The 18,555-nt window shown below is 35.1% G+C and overlaps 1 protein-coding gene across 3 annotated transcripts in view; it reads right to left on the reverse strand.

Moving 5' to 3' along the window:
- Window positions 1-18,555, reverse strand: part of LOC121859133 (eukaryotic translation initiation factor 5B-like) — a 44,831-nt gene that overhangs the window by 13,645 nt on the left and 12,631 nt on the right. For all 3 annotated transcript variants that reach the window (XM_042355853.1, XM_042355851.1, XM_042355850.1), the window contains exons 8-18: window positions 17,318-17,420; window positions 15,043-15,198; window positions 13,395-13,495; window positions 12,204-12,341; window positions 10,541-10,702; window positions 8,039-8,256; window positions 6,526-6,649; window positions 3,949-4,116; window positions 3,645-3,778; window positions 2,863-3,082; window positions 2,137-2,364 (exon numbers count right to left, since the gene is read on the reverse strand). In XM_042355853.1, the coding sequence (XP_042211787.1) occupies window positions 2,137-2,364; window positions 2,863-3,082; window positions 3,645-3,778; window positions 3,949-4,116; window positions 6,526-6,649; window positions 8,039-8,256; window positions 10,541-10,702; window positions 12,204-12,341; window positions 13,395-13,495; window positions 15,043-15,198; window positions 17,318-17,420 (1,752 nt within the window). The remainder of the gene's footprint in view (window positions 1-2,136; window positions 2,365-2,862; window positions 3,083-3,644; window positions 3,779-3,948; window positions 4,117-6,525; window positions 6,650-8,038; window positions 8,257-10,540; window positions 10,703-12,203; window positions 12,342-13,394; window positions 13,496-15,042; window positions 15,199-17,317; window positions 17,421-18,555) is intronic.

Raw genomic sequence — 18,555 nt, forward strand, 5'->3', positions numbered from 1 at the left:
TATTATACACGAGACAGATAGAAATATCGTACAGTTGGACAAATTGTACACATACCTGTATTTTAATATTTTTTTAATTATTTAAATTACCTGTACATTAAGTCCTCGATATATGTGAGGACCACAATCTTACCAAGAATTCAATTAATACGAACAACATTCACCCTCTTGCGAGTCCATGATTAAAAAAATTAAGAATGCAGACAAAATGCCACTCTCTCTGATATGGATTCAAACCCTGATGACTGTGCAGATGTCACTCCAACACCATCACCCACTATGTAAAACCTCAACCACCACTTCCATCATCTTGTCTACCCAAGCTGATGTACAGTAAAGCCTCCAATAACGACAGTTCAACTAACGAAGATTCATATCCAAGACCCTGGTTAATTTAGGACCCAATTCAATTTACGCCATTATTTTCTTTGTATTTACGACGAAATTAAAAAATATATACAGGGAAATACATTTTCGTATAAATAATAACTAAATCCCGATACTATAAAAAAAAAAAAAAAAAACACATGCCTTGCGCACGGAGGCTGCTGGGATTGTTAGCGGTGATGCCAGCATCACTAGTACAAACAATCGCAGCTGGCAGGCCCTTTGTTTTCAAGCCCCCCAGGCCCCGATTTGGGTCAGTGACCTGTGCCCGGGTGGGCTAATTCCCCAAAAAAAAAGAAAAAAAAAAAACATTAGGGGTCCGGGATTGGTGGTTAATCCGAAAATCGGTTAATCGATGTTTTACTGTATAAAGATAATTCAATCAAATACATATTCAGTAATAAACAATAATGAATCTTTTTGTACATATTCTTAAAATGATAAATGACGCGGTATCCTTAAATGCACACGTATATGTTGGTGTTCCCAATCCATCTCATTTTTTCTTTACCATTAGTGGTTAGCTACTTCTTTTGTTCCATTTATTAACATTAAATAGCAATTACTTAAAACATATATATTCATTTTTTTCATTAATTTTACTACAGCTACAACCAGGGTCTTATTTTCTTAATGTTCTTGTGTAGAACTATCGTCCCAGACTCCCGGCTGTAAACACAAACGAAAACAATGGCGTCCCATCTCTTCTTGTGTGACCATATTATTATTCATTTATATTCTATAAGGTGCATTCAGAAACATTATTTAAAGAATATAGTTTGCAATTTTCATTAATTGTATTGTTTTGGGGGAAAAGAAGGGTAAAAAGCCACACAAAAGACATGAAAAGGTCACACTTGGGAACGCATCTCATTATTATTGCTTTATTTTAATGGTAATTAATGATTCGAGATACGATGATTCACCATACACTGCAATATTGGAGGACACATTACCGTCGTTATTCGAGGCTTTACTGTATTTGCTTTTATTGGTTAGTACACTTTACTGTACCCTTGCTTTATCTATTATTTTAAAAATATTATTGTATTGCATTCTTTTATGGTTTATTTGTCTTCAAATTGTGTTGAAATAAATAGCAGTGAAGACTCCCTGTATATAAATAAGTTTTACAAATGTACACAGAAACCACATGCTGACATCGCTGCAAGTTGCAAAAAAGGAGAGGCAGCTTCTAGAGCAAGAGTGTATTAAAAATAGGAGCAAGAGTGTATTTATAAATAGTTAGCTGCAATATAGCTCACACCATGAATTAACAAAGGTCTCAAATTCATAATAATCTATTCTACCATGCTGTGCATACTGTATAGTATTATAATTTCCTGAAAATCAAAGATTTAATAAAAAAAATTGCACACCATCCTTCAATATGGGTCAAAACAATAGTAATGTGGACTTTTATGATAAAGGTTGACACCCCTGATCTACATCAAACAGAAAGACACATTAGAATAAGTGAATGAAAAATGGACAAATGATTTATTTCAAGTAATGGAAAGCATTGGTGGTAAACCTCAGAGATGTTCAGTTATGTGGGACTGTGAATATATACAGTGACTGGAATAAAGTATTGAGTTTTTCTGATAAAACAGCAAAATAAAACACGCACATAAAGCTCCCTTTACTCTAAAAAAAATTCCTTCATTACATGAAATTAGTATAAACACAAGATATATTTAGACAATGTTAAATACCCAAGTTTATAATCACATGTGTGAAAAACCTCACCTTGTCAGCTAATTCTTGAGCATCTTTCTCTACTTTAACATCAAATGCAAGAATGACTGCATACATAGGGTCATGTTCTAGCATAGCGGCTGCTTTCATGACGTCTCTCTTTACCACAGGTCCAACACGAATACCAGAATAAGGTACACTGTTGGCCTTGAAAAATTCAAGGAGGGCTTCCAAAGCACCTAATGTTGAGGCTTGAACATAAACACCTCGCTCCTTCACCTAAAAAAGAAAGAGAAACATATTTATAGTTCTATGCAGTAGCAACTTATGTAGTGCAATAAATCCTGCCAAATTTCAATCTAAGGCACAATAAATTTGAGTACAGTACAGTACAAAATATGTACAACTCGCACAAACTTGCACCTCCCGTGGTACAAAGCCATAAAAAACACTGGATATGGCAATGTTTCTCTTGAGCTGTATGATTTTAAAGGTGTAACTTATCTCTTTAATTCCAAAGGTAACATAAAGAGAAGCTACTAATGTTATTAAGACATTATAATGATATCCACTTTGCAATCAGGCATACCAACCCTTTCAAAACAACAAGAGCCATAATGCTCATTCTCAAATCCACCATACCCAGCTGTAATTATATTTTTCATGCTGTGTGTATAATTGACTTAGAATGTTCCCTTGGTCACCTACTGTAAGACCAACAAAGTAGGATGCACTGATGTAGTTATTAACAAGACCTGTGGCAATATAAACACCTACCTTAATGGACCTCATGGCAGCCTTAAACTCCCTATCTACGTCGTCTTTCAGTAAATCAACCTCATCATCATGGTATGCCACTTGAAGGTTAAGTCCAGCAATTGCCTTTTCAAGGTCACGTGCAGCAATTTTCACACCCTGGGCAGCTGGAATTTCCTTGAATTCATCATACTGACCTTTCACTCGTATCTCTTTTAATGGTTTAGGCAAAAGTAAAGATCTGTAATACAAAAGAAGATAATGTAAGTTTCTTACCATTATCAATACCTGTACATTACTTCAGTTATGCATAAAACCATATTGAATAAGGGATACAAAGTTAATTTATAAGTTGATCTTGTATCTTAACACCTTCAATTGAGTTTAAAATGTCCTGCAGTGCCCAGGACAGTGAGACTTACTTCTTAAAGAGACTCTGTGTAGTTATATACCACATACAGGATTATATATAAAAAATTCAATGCAAATAAAATTCAGTGCTAAGAATCAAATTCAGATACAGGCTAAGAATTAATATGCAAAGGCATCCAAAGGCTTTATTTTAGAGGAAACAAGTTGACAAAATAGCAGAAATCTATAGATTTGATGCAAAATCTGATGACAAGGCTGACAACTTTTATTAATAATGATAAGTATATTAATAAGTAAAAATCTATTTCCAATTTTTTCCTTTGTTATGTTTTGAATAATATAATTCTTCATGTTTTTGCTAGACAAATGTGGAAATTCAACTACAGGTAGTGTACTGTACATATCTTTTGTAGTTGTATGTTTTTCTTTACCTGATTTGTGTAACTATAGGACCCTCTGTGCCAGCCAGGATTATAGTGTCTCCTTCACGAAGTCTACCATTCACCAGGATCACATCTATTGTTGTACCATGACCCTGAATCGTCTTTACTTCTAAGACGGTGCACTGAAAAATAATAGAAAGTACAAAAATACTGTATAATTAAAATATTGCAGAAAAAACAAATGTACACAATAATCAATATACAGCATATATTTATTTATTCATTCAATTATTCAATACCACAATCAGACATGATAATAAAGGTTAACTTAATGATTTCCAGCATCACAAACCTGTAGTTCCTCAGAGAACATTAATCTCTTGTTAAGTCTTTGCTGACACAAATCACACACCATGGCTATTAGGTTACCCATACCATCACCTGAGATGGCACTTGTGGGCACTAGAGAAACATAGGAGCGAGGATTTGGGTTCTCCCAAAACAAGGCAGCATTCAAGCCCTGAAAAATTTATTTTGTAAATTAAATTAATATAAAAAAGATTTCTAAAAGTAAATACATTCTAATGAAATACTGGTACAGTAAAATGGCAACTTTGAATCTCTAACATTACCCATTTTTTAAAAACACAGTAAGAAATAGATAATCTGAAAAACATAATAAATAAATCAATTCAGTTAATAAATAAATCTGAGTACAGTACTATATAGCAGACCCTTGCCATTCACGAGGGATAGGTTCCAAGAAATGGCGCGAATTAGCAAAACCAAAAATAGCAACTTCCACTACCTTAGTGCACTACTGTATACCTATACCAAACAACTGACCAGCTGTGGTAGCACTCATCCCCTCTTTTAACTTATCTAACAATCACACTCTCTTTGTCAGGGTCATCACTAACTTCTGCCTTTTACATTTTACTCCACTAGCATCACTAGCGCTGATACTAGGCAGTCTTTTAGGGGACATTTCACACAGAAACACTAAAGTTTGAGAGTACAACATGAGATGCTGCGTGGGGTGACTCGTTGTGCTGCGGGAAAAGGTTTGCAAGCTAGCCACCATAGCCACCATCTACTTACAGCGATTCATCAAAATTGCGAATCGCAAACTCGCAAATGGCAAGGGTCTATTTTGGAAATCAACAAAATGTCCCCCAAAAGACAGTTTCAACAGGAGGGTCTATCTTAATCTTCCAAAAGGATATGCAAGATGTTGATATCAGCAAAGAAAATTGAAGCAATTCTGGACAAAGGTGTAGGACCTAATCAGCTGATTCAGTACCAGAATATGAGTGTTACAACAGCCCTGATTCTTTTTTAAAACAATAAGTAACAAAGCAGATGAACAAAATATATTCCTCATTTAAAATTACTGATGTATGTAATTAATAACTTAGTCACTACAGCAGCTGATGCAGAGTTACCAAGATCCAGATTATAAAAGGGTCCCAGGTTTCAATGAACGAAAAAAAATCTGGAGTTACAAACTCTTCCCTTTCTTTTTCCATAACGTTTGTAGAGTCAGAAGACGCTGTGGTGCTAACATAAGCATCTTAGGGTTTCACATACTGGACCTGGACAGTTTATGATAAACTTACAACAACATACAGTACTGTACTGTAGTGTGAATCTTAGCAACTTTGCTTCATGGTGTAGCACTATCACTTGCTAGGTGTTTAGAGGCCATAATAAAAATATGGGGGGCACTTTAACACCAATAAAACAACTAGTACCAACACAACACAAAGCGAGCAGGGAAAAAGGGTGGCACCACTTTGAATTTGTAAACATGAAAATGTCCAATTCAGCAAAGTTGTGTGAAACAATTTGTTTAAATGTTTTGTGTTATTTCTCTTTATTTGTTTTAAGTGAAAATATTTGTAAATATTTTAAGAATAATTGTCATACAAAATATAATAATTAGATGTACAGGTTGACAATCCCTTATCCGAAATCCTTGGGGCCAGAGGCATTTCGGTTTTTGGAATTTTTCGGTTTTCAGAATGGTTAGTTTTTTTTTTTTTTTTTTATTAGCCCATCCAGGCACAAGTCACTGACCCATATTGGGGACTGGTGGGGGAGGTGGGGGCGAAAATAGAATAAAAATTATAATAATAATAATAATAATTCATAGGTCTAGGTCGTGTTTCTCACTTTTGATCTTTTTTCATTGTATTTCTTTATTATTATTATTTTATTATTACAGTATTATTGTTATTATTATTATTTTTATCATTATTATTTTATTTTGGTGTATTTTTTATTAAAAATTTTATTTACTATGAATAATCATTATTATTATAATTATTATTACTATTACATTTTCGCTCCCCAGGCCCCGATGTGGGTCAGTGATCTATGCCCGGGTGGGCTAATCTGTTTAAAAAAAAAAAAAATCGCCCCACAATTTTTTTTTTTTCGGTTTTCAGAGCTTTTCGGTTTTTGGAATTTCGGATAAAGGGTTGTCAACCTGTAGTATAAGTTTATGTTAAAAATTATTGACTAGTCAACGAATCGGATATTACACAAAGAACTACTGTATCGTACGCTGGATAGATTGAAACATTGTACAATTGGACCAACTGTACTTACTGCATATTTTAATTATCAATTTAATTACCTGTACTATTTCAAATGACTAACAAAGAGGTGATCCACAACGAGGACTCCCTGTACCCTATATAATTTCACCCATTTCTTAAAACCCCCAAGTATCCCCGATAAAGACAATATGCTGTCCACACAAAAGGTTCACGTAAATAAGTGTGTATATATATATATATATATATATATATATATATATATATATATATATATATATATATATATATATATATATATATATATATATATATATATATATATATATATATATATATATATAAAGAAAGAGAACAGCATCATTTACCTGCTCATTCAAAGCTTGGATAATTTCCTTAGTTCTACGGTCAAAGTCATTCTTGGCTGGTTCCTTCTGTAACTTAATGACTTCACGGATGTCCTTAGCTGGGTTAGATTCCCATTCAAACACTCTGAAAAAAGAACAGACAAAAAGTTGATTCATACATTATAGTTCAGTTTCAAGGAAAATATGTCTCAAGAATATGTCATTAATTTGTCTGACTTATTACTATGTGGAAAACCAACAAGTATATGAACTAAAATCTATCTATATACCTGTATATTTTGGAAGAATGTGAGTAGAGTTTTAAAGTTTGTATGAGAGGGATACAATTTTAAATTTTCACTGGAGAAGCTTGATTTAGTCACCTATGAATGCATGAGGTCCATTAGGATTGAGTTCCCTTTTGATTGGGGATTACTAAGTGTGGGCTCCAATAATAATTATTAAGTCAAGTTAGGTTTGGACCTAGCAAGATTAGAATCTATTATGACTGGAACCCAGTTCACTAGACACTGAATGCACTACTGTAAGACCATTAAGGGGATTCCCACCTCTATTTTTTTTTTCAGCCAAATTTACACAAAGGTTATTGGCCTGTTACCTTTTCTTACATTCCACAAATTCCCCAAATTCCAGTTTTATATGAAGACATCAACACCTCTACAAAGTATTTATCAATAGTAAGAAGCCTCTCATGTCATCCCCTCCAGTTACATACCTTGTATTATGCAAGATATACAGGGTGTTCAGCATAATTTCTACCAATGACAAAATTATATATTTCATAATCTAACACAGTTAGTCCGTGGGTTTCTTTCAGAGTTATTATTTTACAATAATGTTTTATTAACCCGGCACCAAATGAACCTAAATAATATGGGAATTATGGTGAACCTGCATACGTTACAAAAGGGGTTGGGCAATTTCCATTGAGTCCATCCTGCCACTAACCCTGCCTACCTCACACACACACAATTCCATTTCAACTTAATTTTTTTTGTTTTATATTATTGTATACCCTGTATCGCATTGTATGATTTCATTACTCTATTAATGTATTGCAACAGTGTATGAGCCATAGTCAAATAAAACATACTGCAAGTACAATATACGGTTGCTTTTATGGCCGACTCAAGTATCTCACACATACATTACTACAGCTGCTAATATTATTCATGGGGTCCGTAGAACCAAACCCCAGTGAATAGCAAGGCTCAACTGTATATAATTTTGTTATTAGTAGAAATTCTGCCGGACTCCCTGTACAATTCATAAACTCAATAAGACTTATACTAGAGCTTGAATTTTTCTTGAGGGAGGAAGTTCTTTTTTTATATAAATTAATTATTCAAAGTTATTAAGTTTATAATCAGAATTACTAAATGTGGACTGAAAATAAAATTTACAAGTTTCAAATTTCTTTCTGATGAAATTTCAAATACAATCCAACACTTATGTGGTGAAGTAAGAATAAGTGTGTATAGGAAGGATATGTGAAACTCAAAGATTACAGTACCTGTCAACCTTATTTAGTGCAACTACAAATGGAGTTTTCCTCTTTTTCAAAAGGTCGATTGATTCAACAGTTTGAGGCTCGAGACCCTGGGTGATGTCTACAACAAGAATGGCAATATCACACAGTGATGACCCTCTTGAACGCAAGTTGCTGAACGACTCGTGACCAGGAGTGTCGATGATGAGCAATCCCGGAAAATTTAAATTACTCATATCAAACTGAAAAATAAAATTAAAAATAAAGAAAAAAGAAGTGAGAATACAATCAATTAAAATATTTAATTTCCTAAAACAGGTACAAAACATTCTCTAATTAATGGCTATGATATTCATTGCATAGTAAATTTCCTATAATATATCATGTTTTACACACTTATCAAATCACAAATCTCTAAGAACAAAATAAAGGTTGCACTTTAAAAATTAAAAATGCCTGGGATCAGAGCCATTTCAGATAACTTAAATTTTTGGTCCGCTAATATTTAACCAAGCAGCAAATAAAATATTGTATAATTATCATAAACTAATATATAATAAAGTACAAGTATTTACTACTGAAATGAATAGAAGTAACAGTATTTGAAGACATAACTGGGCTTTAGTGAGGGCAATATTATACAGCATGCCTTTCAAATTTGCAGGGGTTAGGTTCTAAAAATGGCTGCGAATCGCACAATCCGCCAATAACATTTGCTGACCAGGAGAGGGGGTACATTTTTACTTGTGTACAAAGAAATAGATATTCCCTTTATGTGTTTGCCCCCTAGGACAATTATTTATTTTACCTGTATTGTATATACTTGTTCTGATTATTTGTGAGAGGATTTTCCCATTATTATTTATTTGCTGTATGACACACACCCCCAGGTAAAGGAAATAACTGTCTCTAGAACGAACGGCTACATGTACAGGCCGCAAAAATGCCCGCAACTTTAAAACTACCCGCAGACATTCTTGGGTACATCCAGGGTGTCATCCACGAATAATAGAGGACCGCGAAATAAAATTCTGCAAATTATTCGGGTGTACTGTACAGTACCATAATTGCACACTCATTGAAGACAGCTTTGCTTTATTACACCTGCTATCAGCTGAGTGTACTACACTATCATAACTCGGTGGCTCACAACAACAAACTTTATTTAATATCCTGAATATAAACCCACATCATAATGCAACTACAGTACAATCCCAGTTATCCGGCACCTGCGAGGATTGAGAGATGCCGGATAAAGAGTTTTCCGGTTAGTTGAAACTCAATCTTAGGATTCCCTAATAAATCCTACAATGCACAATGCTACGGGCTAACCTTGTAAATTCGTGTCAGAAAACTAACTTCTTTAACGCTTATTTCACTCTATATAAACAATGTGGCTTAAAATAAAGAAAATATAAATATTAAATATTAAACAATAAAATAAGAAAAATTAAGAGCATGGGTGGGAAGTAAACATGTGTAGAGGCAGTGGTCTATAACTACGTTGCCAACTTGCCACTCAGAATGCCGTGTTTATTGTTACTTGTAGTGAAGAAAAACCATTACAATACTCAAAATTGGCTTAAAAATAAAGAAAATACATTACAGGGGTGTGTATTGCCTGAGAAGTAAACATGTGTGGAGGCGGTTATATCCACGGCCTTAGCTATAACTATGTGGCAATTTGCCAGCCTCATAAATTGTTACTTGTATTGAAATTAGAAGAAAAATGTAGGGCATGGGTGTGGAGGCTGTGGGCTATAGCTGTGTGGCCGTGCTCCCTTCCAATGTGAAGTCATGGCATACACAACAGTTAGCTGGTTGACTGCTTGGCTGAAGTAGGTCACGTCACCCAGAGGATGATTTGAGTGTGGAAGGGGCTATTTTTTGCACATAAAATAATATTATGTTGTGAGCAGTACTGGTAATCAAATTTACGATACTAGCTAATTTTGGAGGAGTTTTTATTTTTATTATTTAATTTTAGTGCTGATTAGTTGAATCTACCGGTTGCCCAGATACTGGATAACTGGGATTTTACTATATCACCAATTCCCCATAACATGCGTCGCCAATCAGCTGTGAGACAGCTACGCATATTGCCATTGTTACATGTTATGAAAGTATAAAATTTGTTGAAGCATAATTTCAATACTCTAATGTGAATTAGATATATAGAAAATATAATACAAAGCTATAAAAAAAAAAAAGTATTTCAGATGTCTAAAGGTTCGGTTAACTAATATTCAGATTTTTTTCAGTACAGCCTGTACAGTATATCCTCTCTCTCCTTCCATTCAGCGACTGAATTTTTTTAATTTTCTTAACAACCATCTATTTCTAAAGTCAGAAAACATCTAAGTGACTTTATTCTTTAATATCACAAATCTGCAGCCCCAGGTTTTGAGCATCTCACATGGAAGGCAGCCGACTCAACACTAACAGCCTGAAATGTATATCAATCTATATCACGTAAGTCCATTGGACAGACTTAAACAAACAGTAAAAATTAATTTTAGTACTTACACCTTTAACCATATGTGTCTGTCTCTGAACACCATGTGCAGGGACATTCGTTGCTCCAATCTGTTGGGTGATGCCGCCAACCTCACCTTCTTGAACGTTAGTTCTACGCAACTTATCCAGGATCTTTGTCTTCCCATGATCAACATGGCCAAGGACACACACCTGAAATATTACAATACAGTAAATTTAATGTCCTTGAATTACTTTTTTTATCAACAAAGTATCACTATTTTATCAATTAAATAGAGGAACTTAATTACAACTCCAAAGTGAGTCAAATTTTGCACTGAAGGCATAGTTCAAACACAACAGAATATAACTCTCAACTCTCTCTATAGCTACTCAGGTCTTTTTGTAGACCCTTCCCCCACAGTAAACTCCCGTCATGAAACCAGTGCAAGGATTGATGATCAATCCATAATTGATAAAAAAATCAATAAAAAAAGAATGGAAACAGTGTTTATTGGTACAGATGAGGGTCTGGGGGGGCCAATAGCTCCTTCTCACAGTGGTCAGTCAATTCAACCTCTGATCAACACAAGACTTGTGAACCCAACCCTTGCCAAAGCAACTTCTGGTCATCTCAATCCTTGTCAAATTAGCCCTCTATCAACTCAACCCCTGTCAACTCAACCCATCAATTCAGCCCCCTGTCAACTCAACCTAACAAATTCAATTAGCATGATTTTATGTTTGAATGTAAATAAATCATGGATATCACCAGTTCCAGTCCTGCGGCATGTGAATTCAGTGCGCTGGATGGACCTCTCTTTATAGCGTTTGTTGTTTTTCATATACTATTGCATATATGCAATTATTTCTAAGATATCAAAGTCTGTCTGCTTCATTTTCATAGTTTGCAATTCTGCAGCAGAGGAATTTTACAATTCTTTAAGGTCAATGTTTCTTTGTGCTCATCCTATTGTTCGCACTCTATTCAATGGTCTGAAGTATGTACAAAATGCTAGAGTTCAGAACTTAAGGAGAATAGAACAAAAACATGTACTGTATTTAAATTGGCCACTCACCTTGCAGCAAAAGTTGCAAACTATGAAAATGAACCAGAAAAACTTTGATATCTTTGAGCAATTACTCATATGCAATAATATGATAAATGAAAAAAGTGACAACTTAGCGGGAAATTCCTGACAGCACAGCGAGGTTTAACAACATAATGTGAAAAGTCCCACTAACACTATGTGACTCCCTCCACACCCTTATCTGCTGTGAAGAGAGACATAGGATCCAAGGGGCACTCAGTAAACTGGCCCTCTAGCTCCCTCTGATCATTATCATGTCTCTAGTTATCAGTCTGAGATAGAGCTGTTGCACAGCTGTTTGACCCCACAGCTACATCGGGGCTACAAGACAAGCCCTTTTCCAACCATTGTGAAAACTATCAGGCCCAGATAATTAGAACGTTCTCCCCATGTTTCCTCCTCTTTTTGTAATGAAACCTTTTGTTATATGACCGACTCCCTATATCACAATATGTAATTTATGCCATTTCTGTTCATCATATTTTTTCAGCCTTTGGCACCTATTTCCTCTTAATACACCATAAAGCATGCTGCATGCACACACACACACACATCTATACTTAGGTAAAATTTGACATACCTCCCATTAGGGATGTTTTATAAATAAATGCTAATTTACAAACCACTGGTGCTCTAAGATTGTCTTCTTGTAAATTCTTCTCATTTGCCTCTTTCCTCTTGGCTATCCTTAACAAAGCTCTTTGTTTTCTCTTCTCTGCTTCTGTCTGATGTTCCTCTTCAGAATCATCACTTTCAGATTCCTGAAAAATATTTTTTTTTTTATTAAAATTATGTACACTATATCCTAAACACAATTAAATATGCGAGTTAAAATCGAGTCTGCTATCTGCTGAATCCATGGAACACTGGCTAGATCAGAGGCAACAGTCTTTGACATTCTGTACAGGGAGTCCTCATTATTCATCCATCCACTTATACGTATCGCAGTTCTTACCATCAAATTTTTTTTATTCGTATGCCACACTTGGTTATACGTACAATGGACCTGGCATTATGAGAATTCTGGTTACAGAAATTCACCTTTATGGACATTGTAAATTATTACCACTAGCACCAGGAAACAGAATGTAAATTAGCCCTTACAAAACTTTTCGTAAAAAAAAAAAAAAATTAATCACTAAATGTAAGGTAAAAAAAAGACCAAAGTTCTATATGCCCGTATTTCATATTTGCGCCTTGTGAATTTGTTCATGCTGATATTCTTGAATTTTTTTACTTCATTCCTTTTACATTTACCATATAAAAATGCTCAAAAACCAAACCGTGATTTAAATCAAACAACCCAGAAACTATCCCCACTTTTAGGTTATTCCCAAACATCAAAACTTGCAAAACAGATGGTAAACAAACTCTTGCCATTAAATACATCTCCTGTAACTGCACAATTTAACTTTATAAAACCCTAATGTGCACAAGGAAGCCTAGCAGGCCTAACACTAAGAGTTGTGAAGTAGTCCTGCACCCTACTTTATATGTTACCTGCTTGCACTGTGATAATCATGGCTCATTACCTCCCAGCCTTCAAGCACTTATCGCTTATTCACATCCCTGTTAGGCAGTAGTTGTTGTGATGGAGAAGACTAATCTTTGGTTAGGCCTAGTCATACTAGGTTATGGCTTCCTTGGGTCCCTAAGCCTCCAGCCTTCAGCAGGCATATTCAAGTCATTCTACCAGCACAGGTTCAAAATGTTGTGCTGAGTGAGGGGTTGGCACTGCTAGAACCATCTACCTGAAACATAATCTTTACAATGATTAAATTAAATTTATTATCATAAGATCTTTGAAAAATTACCTCATCACTTTCATCATCATCCTCGTCATCATCCTCTTCATCATCTTTTACATTTTTCTTTGTATCTGTGTCTACTGAAGCTTTAGTGGCTTCTGAAGTATCTGTAAAGATAAGTGTTTAGTGTTTAAAGTTTCTTCTATTGTTAATATTATATAAAAGCCCAGTGAAAAGTATACCTGTACAAGCAACATAATGCATAAATGATAAAGAAAAAAAAATATTGAAAACAAGTTTACCTCATTTTCAAGGCTCAAAGAAGCCATCTTCTAAAATGATCTGTGGCAAAAAATATTTGGAAAACTGTTTAATGACTGAATGGAGAGTACAGTATGACAAAGTACCTGAATGATTATCTTGTGATCCTGGTGAGACAATACGGCAAAGGGAGACAAGGGAACAATAGATGTGTATGGTTCAAGTAAGTCTTTTAAGAAAATTATGCCAACAGAATGATGATGCTGAAGTTCAGAACTTTACCAATAAGGTGATTCCATTGACAATCTCACAAACTCAAAATAGTGATCATCTCTAATTATGCTTAAATTAGGAAATATAAAAGTATGTTGGAGAAATACTTGTACTGTACCTTGAATAGGAGGTCACTCTGACCTCTGGTTTCCAATGGAGAACTAATTGAAGTTTAACCTCAATTTGGTGATCTTTCAAATTAAAAACCAATAACTTGTCATAGAAAGCATTTTCGTGACTCATTTATACTTTTGAAGTGACTGACATTTTCTCTTTTATAAATCTTCTGTATATAGAAAAAAAATTCTTTATATAAAATATTTAGTTACTGGTCCAGAGTGTATATTAATAAAGATAACGGGATAGAATTATGACCATTTTTTGGGGGCATCCTAAAATTGGTACAAAAGATTTCCATACGAATAACTTAAAGGAAGTATATAATTAATGATGGAGTGCAGAAGAACAAGGGGTAACTGGCCCATCTGTCGCCATAATTATAACTTTTTAGCCTCAGACCCTTCAGGAGAATGTTTAGGATTACCTACATTATGACTTTAAATTCAGAACATTTGGATAATTTTATTATACAGGTTGACAATCCCTTATCCGAAATCCTTGGGGCCAGAGGAATTTCGGATTTAGGAATTTTTCGGTTTTCAGAATTTTTTTTTTTTTTTGTATTACCTCACCCGGGCATAGATCACTGACCCACATCAGGGCCTGGGGGGCGAAAATATAATAAAAATTATAATAATAATAATAATAATAATAATTCATAGGTCTAGGTCGTGTTTCTCACTTTTGATCTTTTTTTCATTCTTGTATTTCTTTGTTATTACCGGGTATTATTATTATTATTATTATTATTATTATTATTAATGTTATCATATTATTTTATTTTGGTGTACCGGTATTATTATTAAAATTTTTATTTACTATGAATAATTATTATTATTATAATTATAATTACTATTACATTTTCGCCCCCCCAGGCCCCGATGTGGGTCAGTGATCTATGCCCGGGTGGGCTAATCCCTGTTAAAAAAAAAAAAAAAAAAAAAAAAAAACCTTTCGGTTTTCAGAGCTTTTCGGTTTTCGGATAAAGGGTTGTCAACCTGTAGTTGCCAGAAAAAGCAATAAAAAAACAACAACAAATATCCTCCTCTTAAAATCTTACCTTCGTCATCTTCCTCTTCTTCGCTCTCATCCCAGGCATCCTTTACATCCTCTTCCTCCTCCATCTTATCCCAGGAGTCCACTACATCACCTTCCTTTGTGGCTTCTTCTACAGCTATTTTCTCAGGCTCTGGTTGTTGCTGTTGTTCTCCTGGCTCTGAGGAAATTTTGATTTACACACAATATGTCTGTCTTTCAGTATCTTCCTTTCCTTACCCTATCATTACCTTCACATCTAATATTAACACACTACTGGGATCATCAGCCCTAACCCATTTCTACTTAGATGATCTACTTAGTTCTCCCACGTTCCTCATCAATACACAGTTGAAATACCATACACGAACTTCCTCCTTTTCATCAATATTCTTTGCTTCTCGTGGTAAGAGGAATTATTTCCCTACATACCTTTCCTTTCTTGTATAACCTGAAGCTCTTCCTGGGTAGCTATACAGGCATCCTTAAATTAATAATATTTCTTGGCTGCAATAAGAACTAGATTGTTTTATTGGAATTGTGTCTGTTGAAAATGTGGGAAGACCCAAATAACTAAGGCCACAAATAAGCAAACACCACTTTTGAAATGGAATTTTGTTTTTTCATACTATAGCTATCCATATCATGCAAAGATTATCCTTATCAGCCAAAGATGAGCAAAAGATGCATATACAGTACAGTACTGTAGTCATACAGGCAAATTCAGAAGAGCATTAAGGAGAGAGAGAGAGGAAAAAAAAGGGGGGGAAATTAAGAGAGACAAAGTTCTGAGACTCGGCAAAGTCCACGAGACCAGAAGTATGGGCAAGAATAATAATAAATAATAAGAAATATTAATCTTCATACTCATCTGAGACCTTGTTGGGTTATATCCATACAACATTTTCACAAAAATTCCCCCCTCACCATGCATACATACATCATATTTACTGTTTTAGAGCCATTTTCTTTGCTTGTATGGACTAACCAACTGTACCTGACATGGTAGCCCAGTTGCCATCAAGCAAATTTGAAGAAAGTTTTATGGCTGGATGCCCATCTTATTGCCAAGCCACTGTTACAGACTGAAAACTGGACATATGTAGGTCTTCCAAGCACACTCCTGACAAGTTAGGGTCACTACTCCCTGAGGTAATCAAAGATTACCTGCGTCCCTGCAGATACATATACAGTGGTCCCTCGGTTAACGAACTCAATCCGTTCCAGCAAGTTGTTCGTTAACCGAAAAGTTCGTTAACCGAAACCATTGTTTCAATGGGTTTTTGGGTAATTGGTTCCAGCTCACCAAAAATTGCCTAAATTCAACAAAAATGGTAGAAAAGTTCACTTACTTTGAGGTGTGTATGTAGAAGGCTCCTGGATGATGATGATGATGATGATGATGGGAATTAGAATGGGGGTGGAGGAGAAGGAAGAAGAGAAGGCATTGGGGTGGAAGAGAAGTCACCCCATGGCACCATTTCACCTCTAAAATTTTAGTTCTCTTGGTGTATTTCAAGATTATTTTCTTTAAATCAACACTGCACTGCAGTATATATTGTCAATATGTAAAATATATTTCAAAATGACCAATAATTTGCTTGGAAACACAGAAAAAAAGCATTTAGTTCAAGAGAGTCTCAAGCAAGATGTTACCTCCAGTGAAAACAGAGAGAGACTAACGCCTGTTTGCTGTGTTAAGAGGCTGGATGCCGCGCATTAAACTTGTCACTTTACCTTCAATTATGTTCAATAATTGTTAAAATGACTAAAAAATTGAATATTAAACTTTTAAAATTATTGAATAGTATAAACTTCTTGATATTTACTAAAATAGTAAGGAATTTAAGCCCTAGAACCGATTAATGTATTGGCGGACTGATACTAAAGCTGGTTGCCCGGCCAGTGCAAGCGAAAACATGTTGAGGTCGGTTCGTAAGAAATTCGTTAACCGAATTGAAGATTATGAAAGGCAGTTCGTTAACCGAAATTTCGTTAACCGAGGCGTTCGTTAACCGAGGGATCACTGTATACTGTATATGGATGTTAGCTATTTCTGTATACTCTCCTATAGCGCGGTGGAAAAGAATCCTATGGACAAGTTGAACTTCTTCATGACATAACATTAACAGATACAGAACCCATCACAGGAGTACTGTGAGTGGATACTGTGGATCATTTATCAAAGACCCCAGAGCTAAATTAAAAAACCTAAGAGCTGATGCTAACATAAATGGTGTTGAATATTGCACTTCAGTTTCTGAGAGAATTTATTTTCTTGCTCAACTGTTTAAGCTTACCCTGTTGTTCTTGTTTTTCATCCTTCTTTGCTTTCTTGGGTCGTACTCTGGTACCTGCGCGTGGTCTCTTTTCCCCAACCTCCGGCAGGCTAGCTCCCTGGGCCTGCAAGAATCAATACATAATCTTCAAAACTAGTTTTCTTTTAAATATCAGTGCAAAATTAAAGTGAACAATCTTACTCAACTACGGGACAATTTTAATATGGTAAACTCTTGTGCTGCCAGAAATGTCCTATACAGGTATACCTCGCTATTTGAATGGGTAAGGTTTCTGAAAAATCATCCATTAAGTGAATTTTTGTATAGCGAATAAAAGAACACATGGGGAAAATAGGCTTCGGTTCCCCAAATGACAAGAAAACCCCCAAAATCATACCCTAAAAACATGAAATAAGTTCATGAACAACAAAAAAACAACCTAGCTAATGTGGGGGTTAGGTTCTCAAAATGGCTTCTAATCGCCAAATCTGTGAATACCATTTGCTGACGGGGGGGATTTTTTTATTTGTGTACAAAGAAATGTATATTCCCTTTATGTGTTTCCTCTTTGGACAATTATTTCTTTAACATGTATTGTAAATATATATATGTGTGTGTGTGTGTGTGTGTGTGTGTGTGTGTGTGTGTGTGTGTGTTTGTGTAATAATAATAATAATAATTAACGGTTTATTGAAAGAGCATAGCAGCCAGAAGGCTGAAAATATACAGTTACATAATTGGGGAATGGGTTTCGATTTACAAATAATATACAAGTAACATAAGTGATACAGATAAGATATATAATAACTAGATGGGGAAAAGCTCAAACTACAGGGCATTTCAACATAGTGACAGTACAAAAAGTAAGATTGACTGGGAGTGAATACACTGGTTGATTACAAGTTATTGATAATATTTACAATGGTTGGGACTGGGCTGTTCTTATAGCGATCAGTTCGTGCTCGTATGGGCTGAATGCGGTTGTGGTGTCGAACAACAATTCTCGGGCGAGGGATCTCAGGTGGTAGTAGGAGCCGGTGTCGAGGATGGATTTTATTCAGATGACGAAGTCATCAGGTCTAACTCTGGCTGAAGCTGACGCTTTCCATAAAGCTGTTACTGAAACTGTTACTGAACCTGAAGTTGATGTTGAAGCTGCTTATGATGCTGAATTTGATGGTGTAGCTGAAGTTCATGGTTTAGGCCTTCGAATAATAAAGCTGTCGAAAGAACCTTGCACAGCTGCTTTCTTTTCTCAT

Source organism: Homarus americanus, unplaced genomic scaffold (genome assembly GCF_018991925.1).
Source record: "Homarus americanus isolate GMGI-L3 unplaced genomic scaffold, GMGI_Hamer_2.0 scaffold50924, whole genome shotgun sequence".
NCBI lineage: Eukaryota > Metazoa > Arthropoda > Malacostraca > Decapoda > Nephropidae > Homarus > Homarus americanus.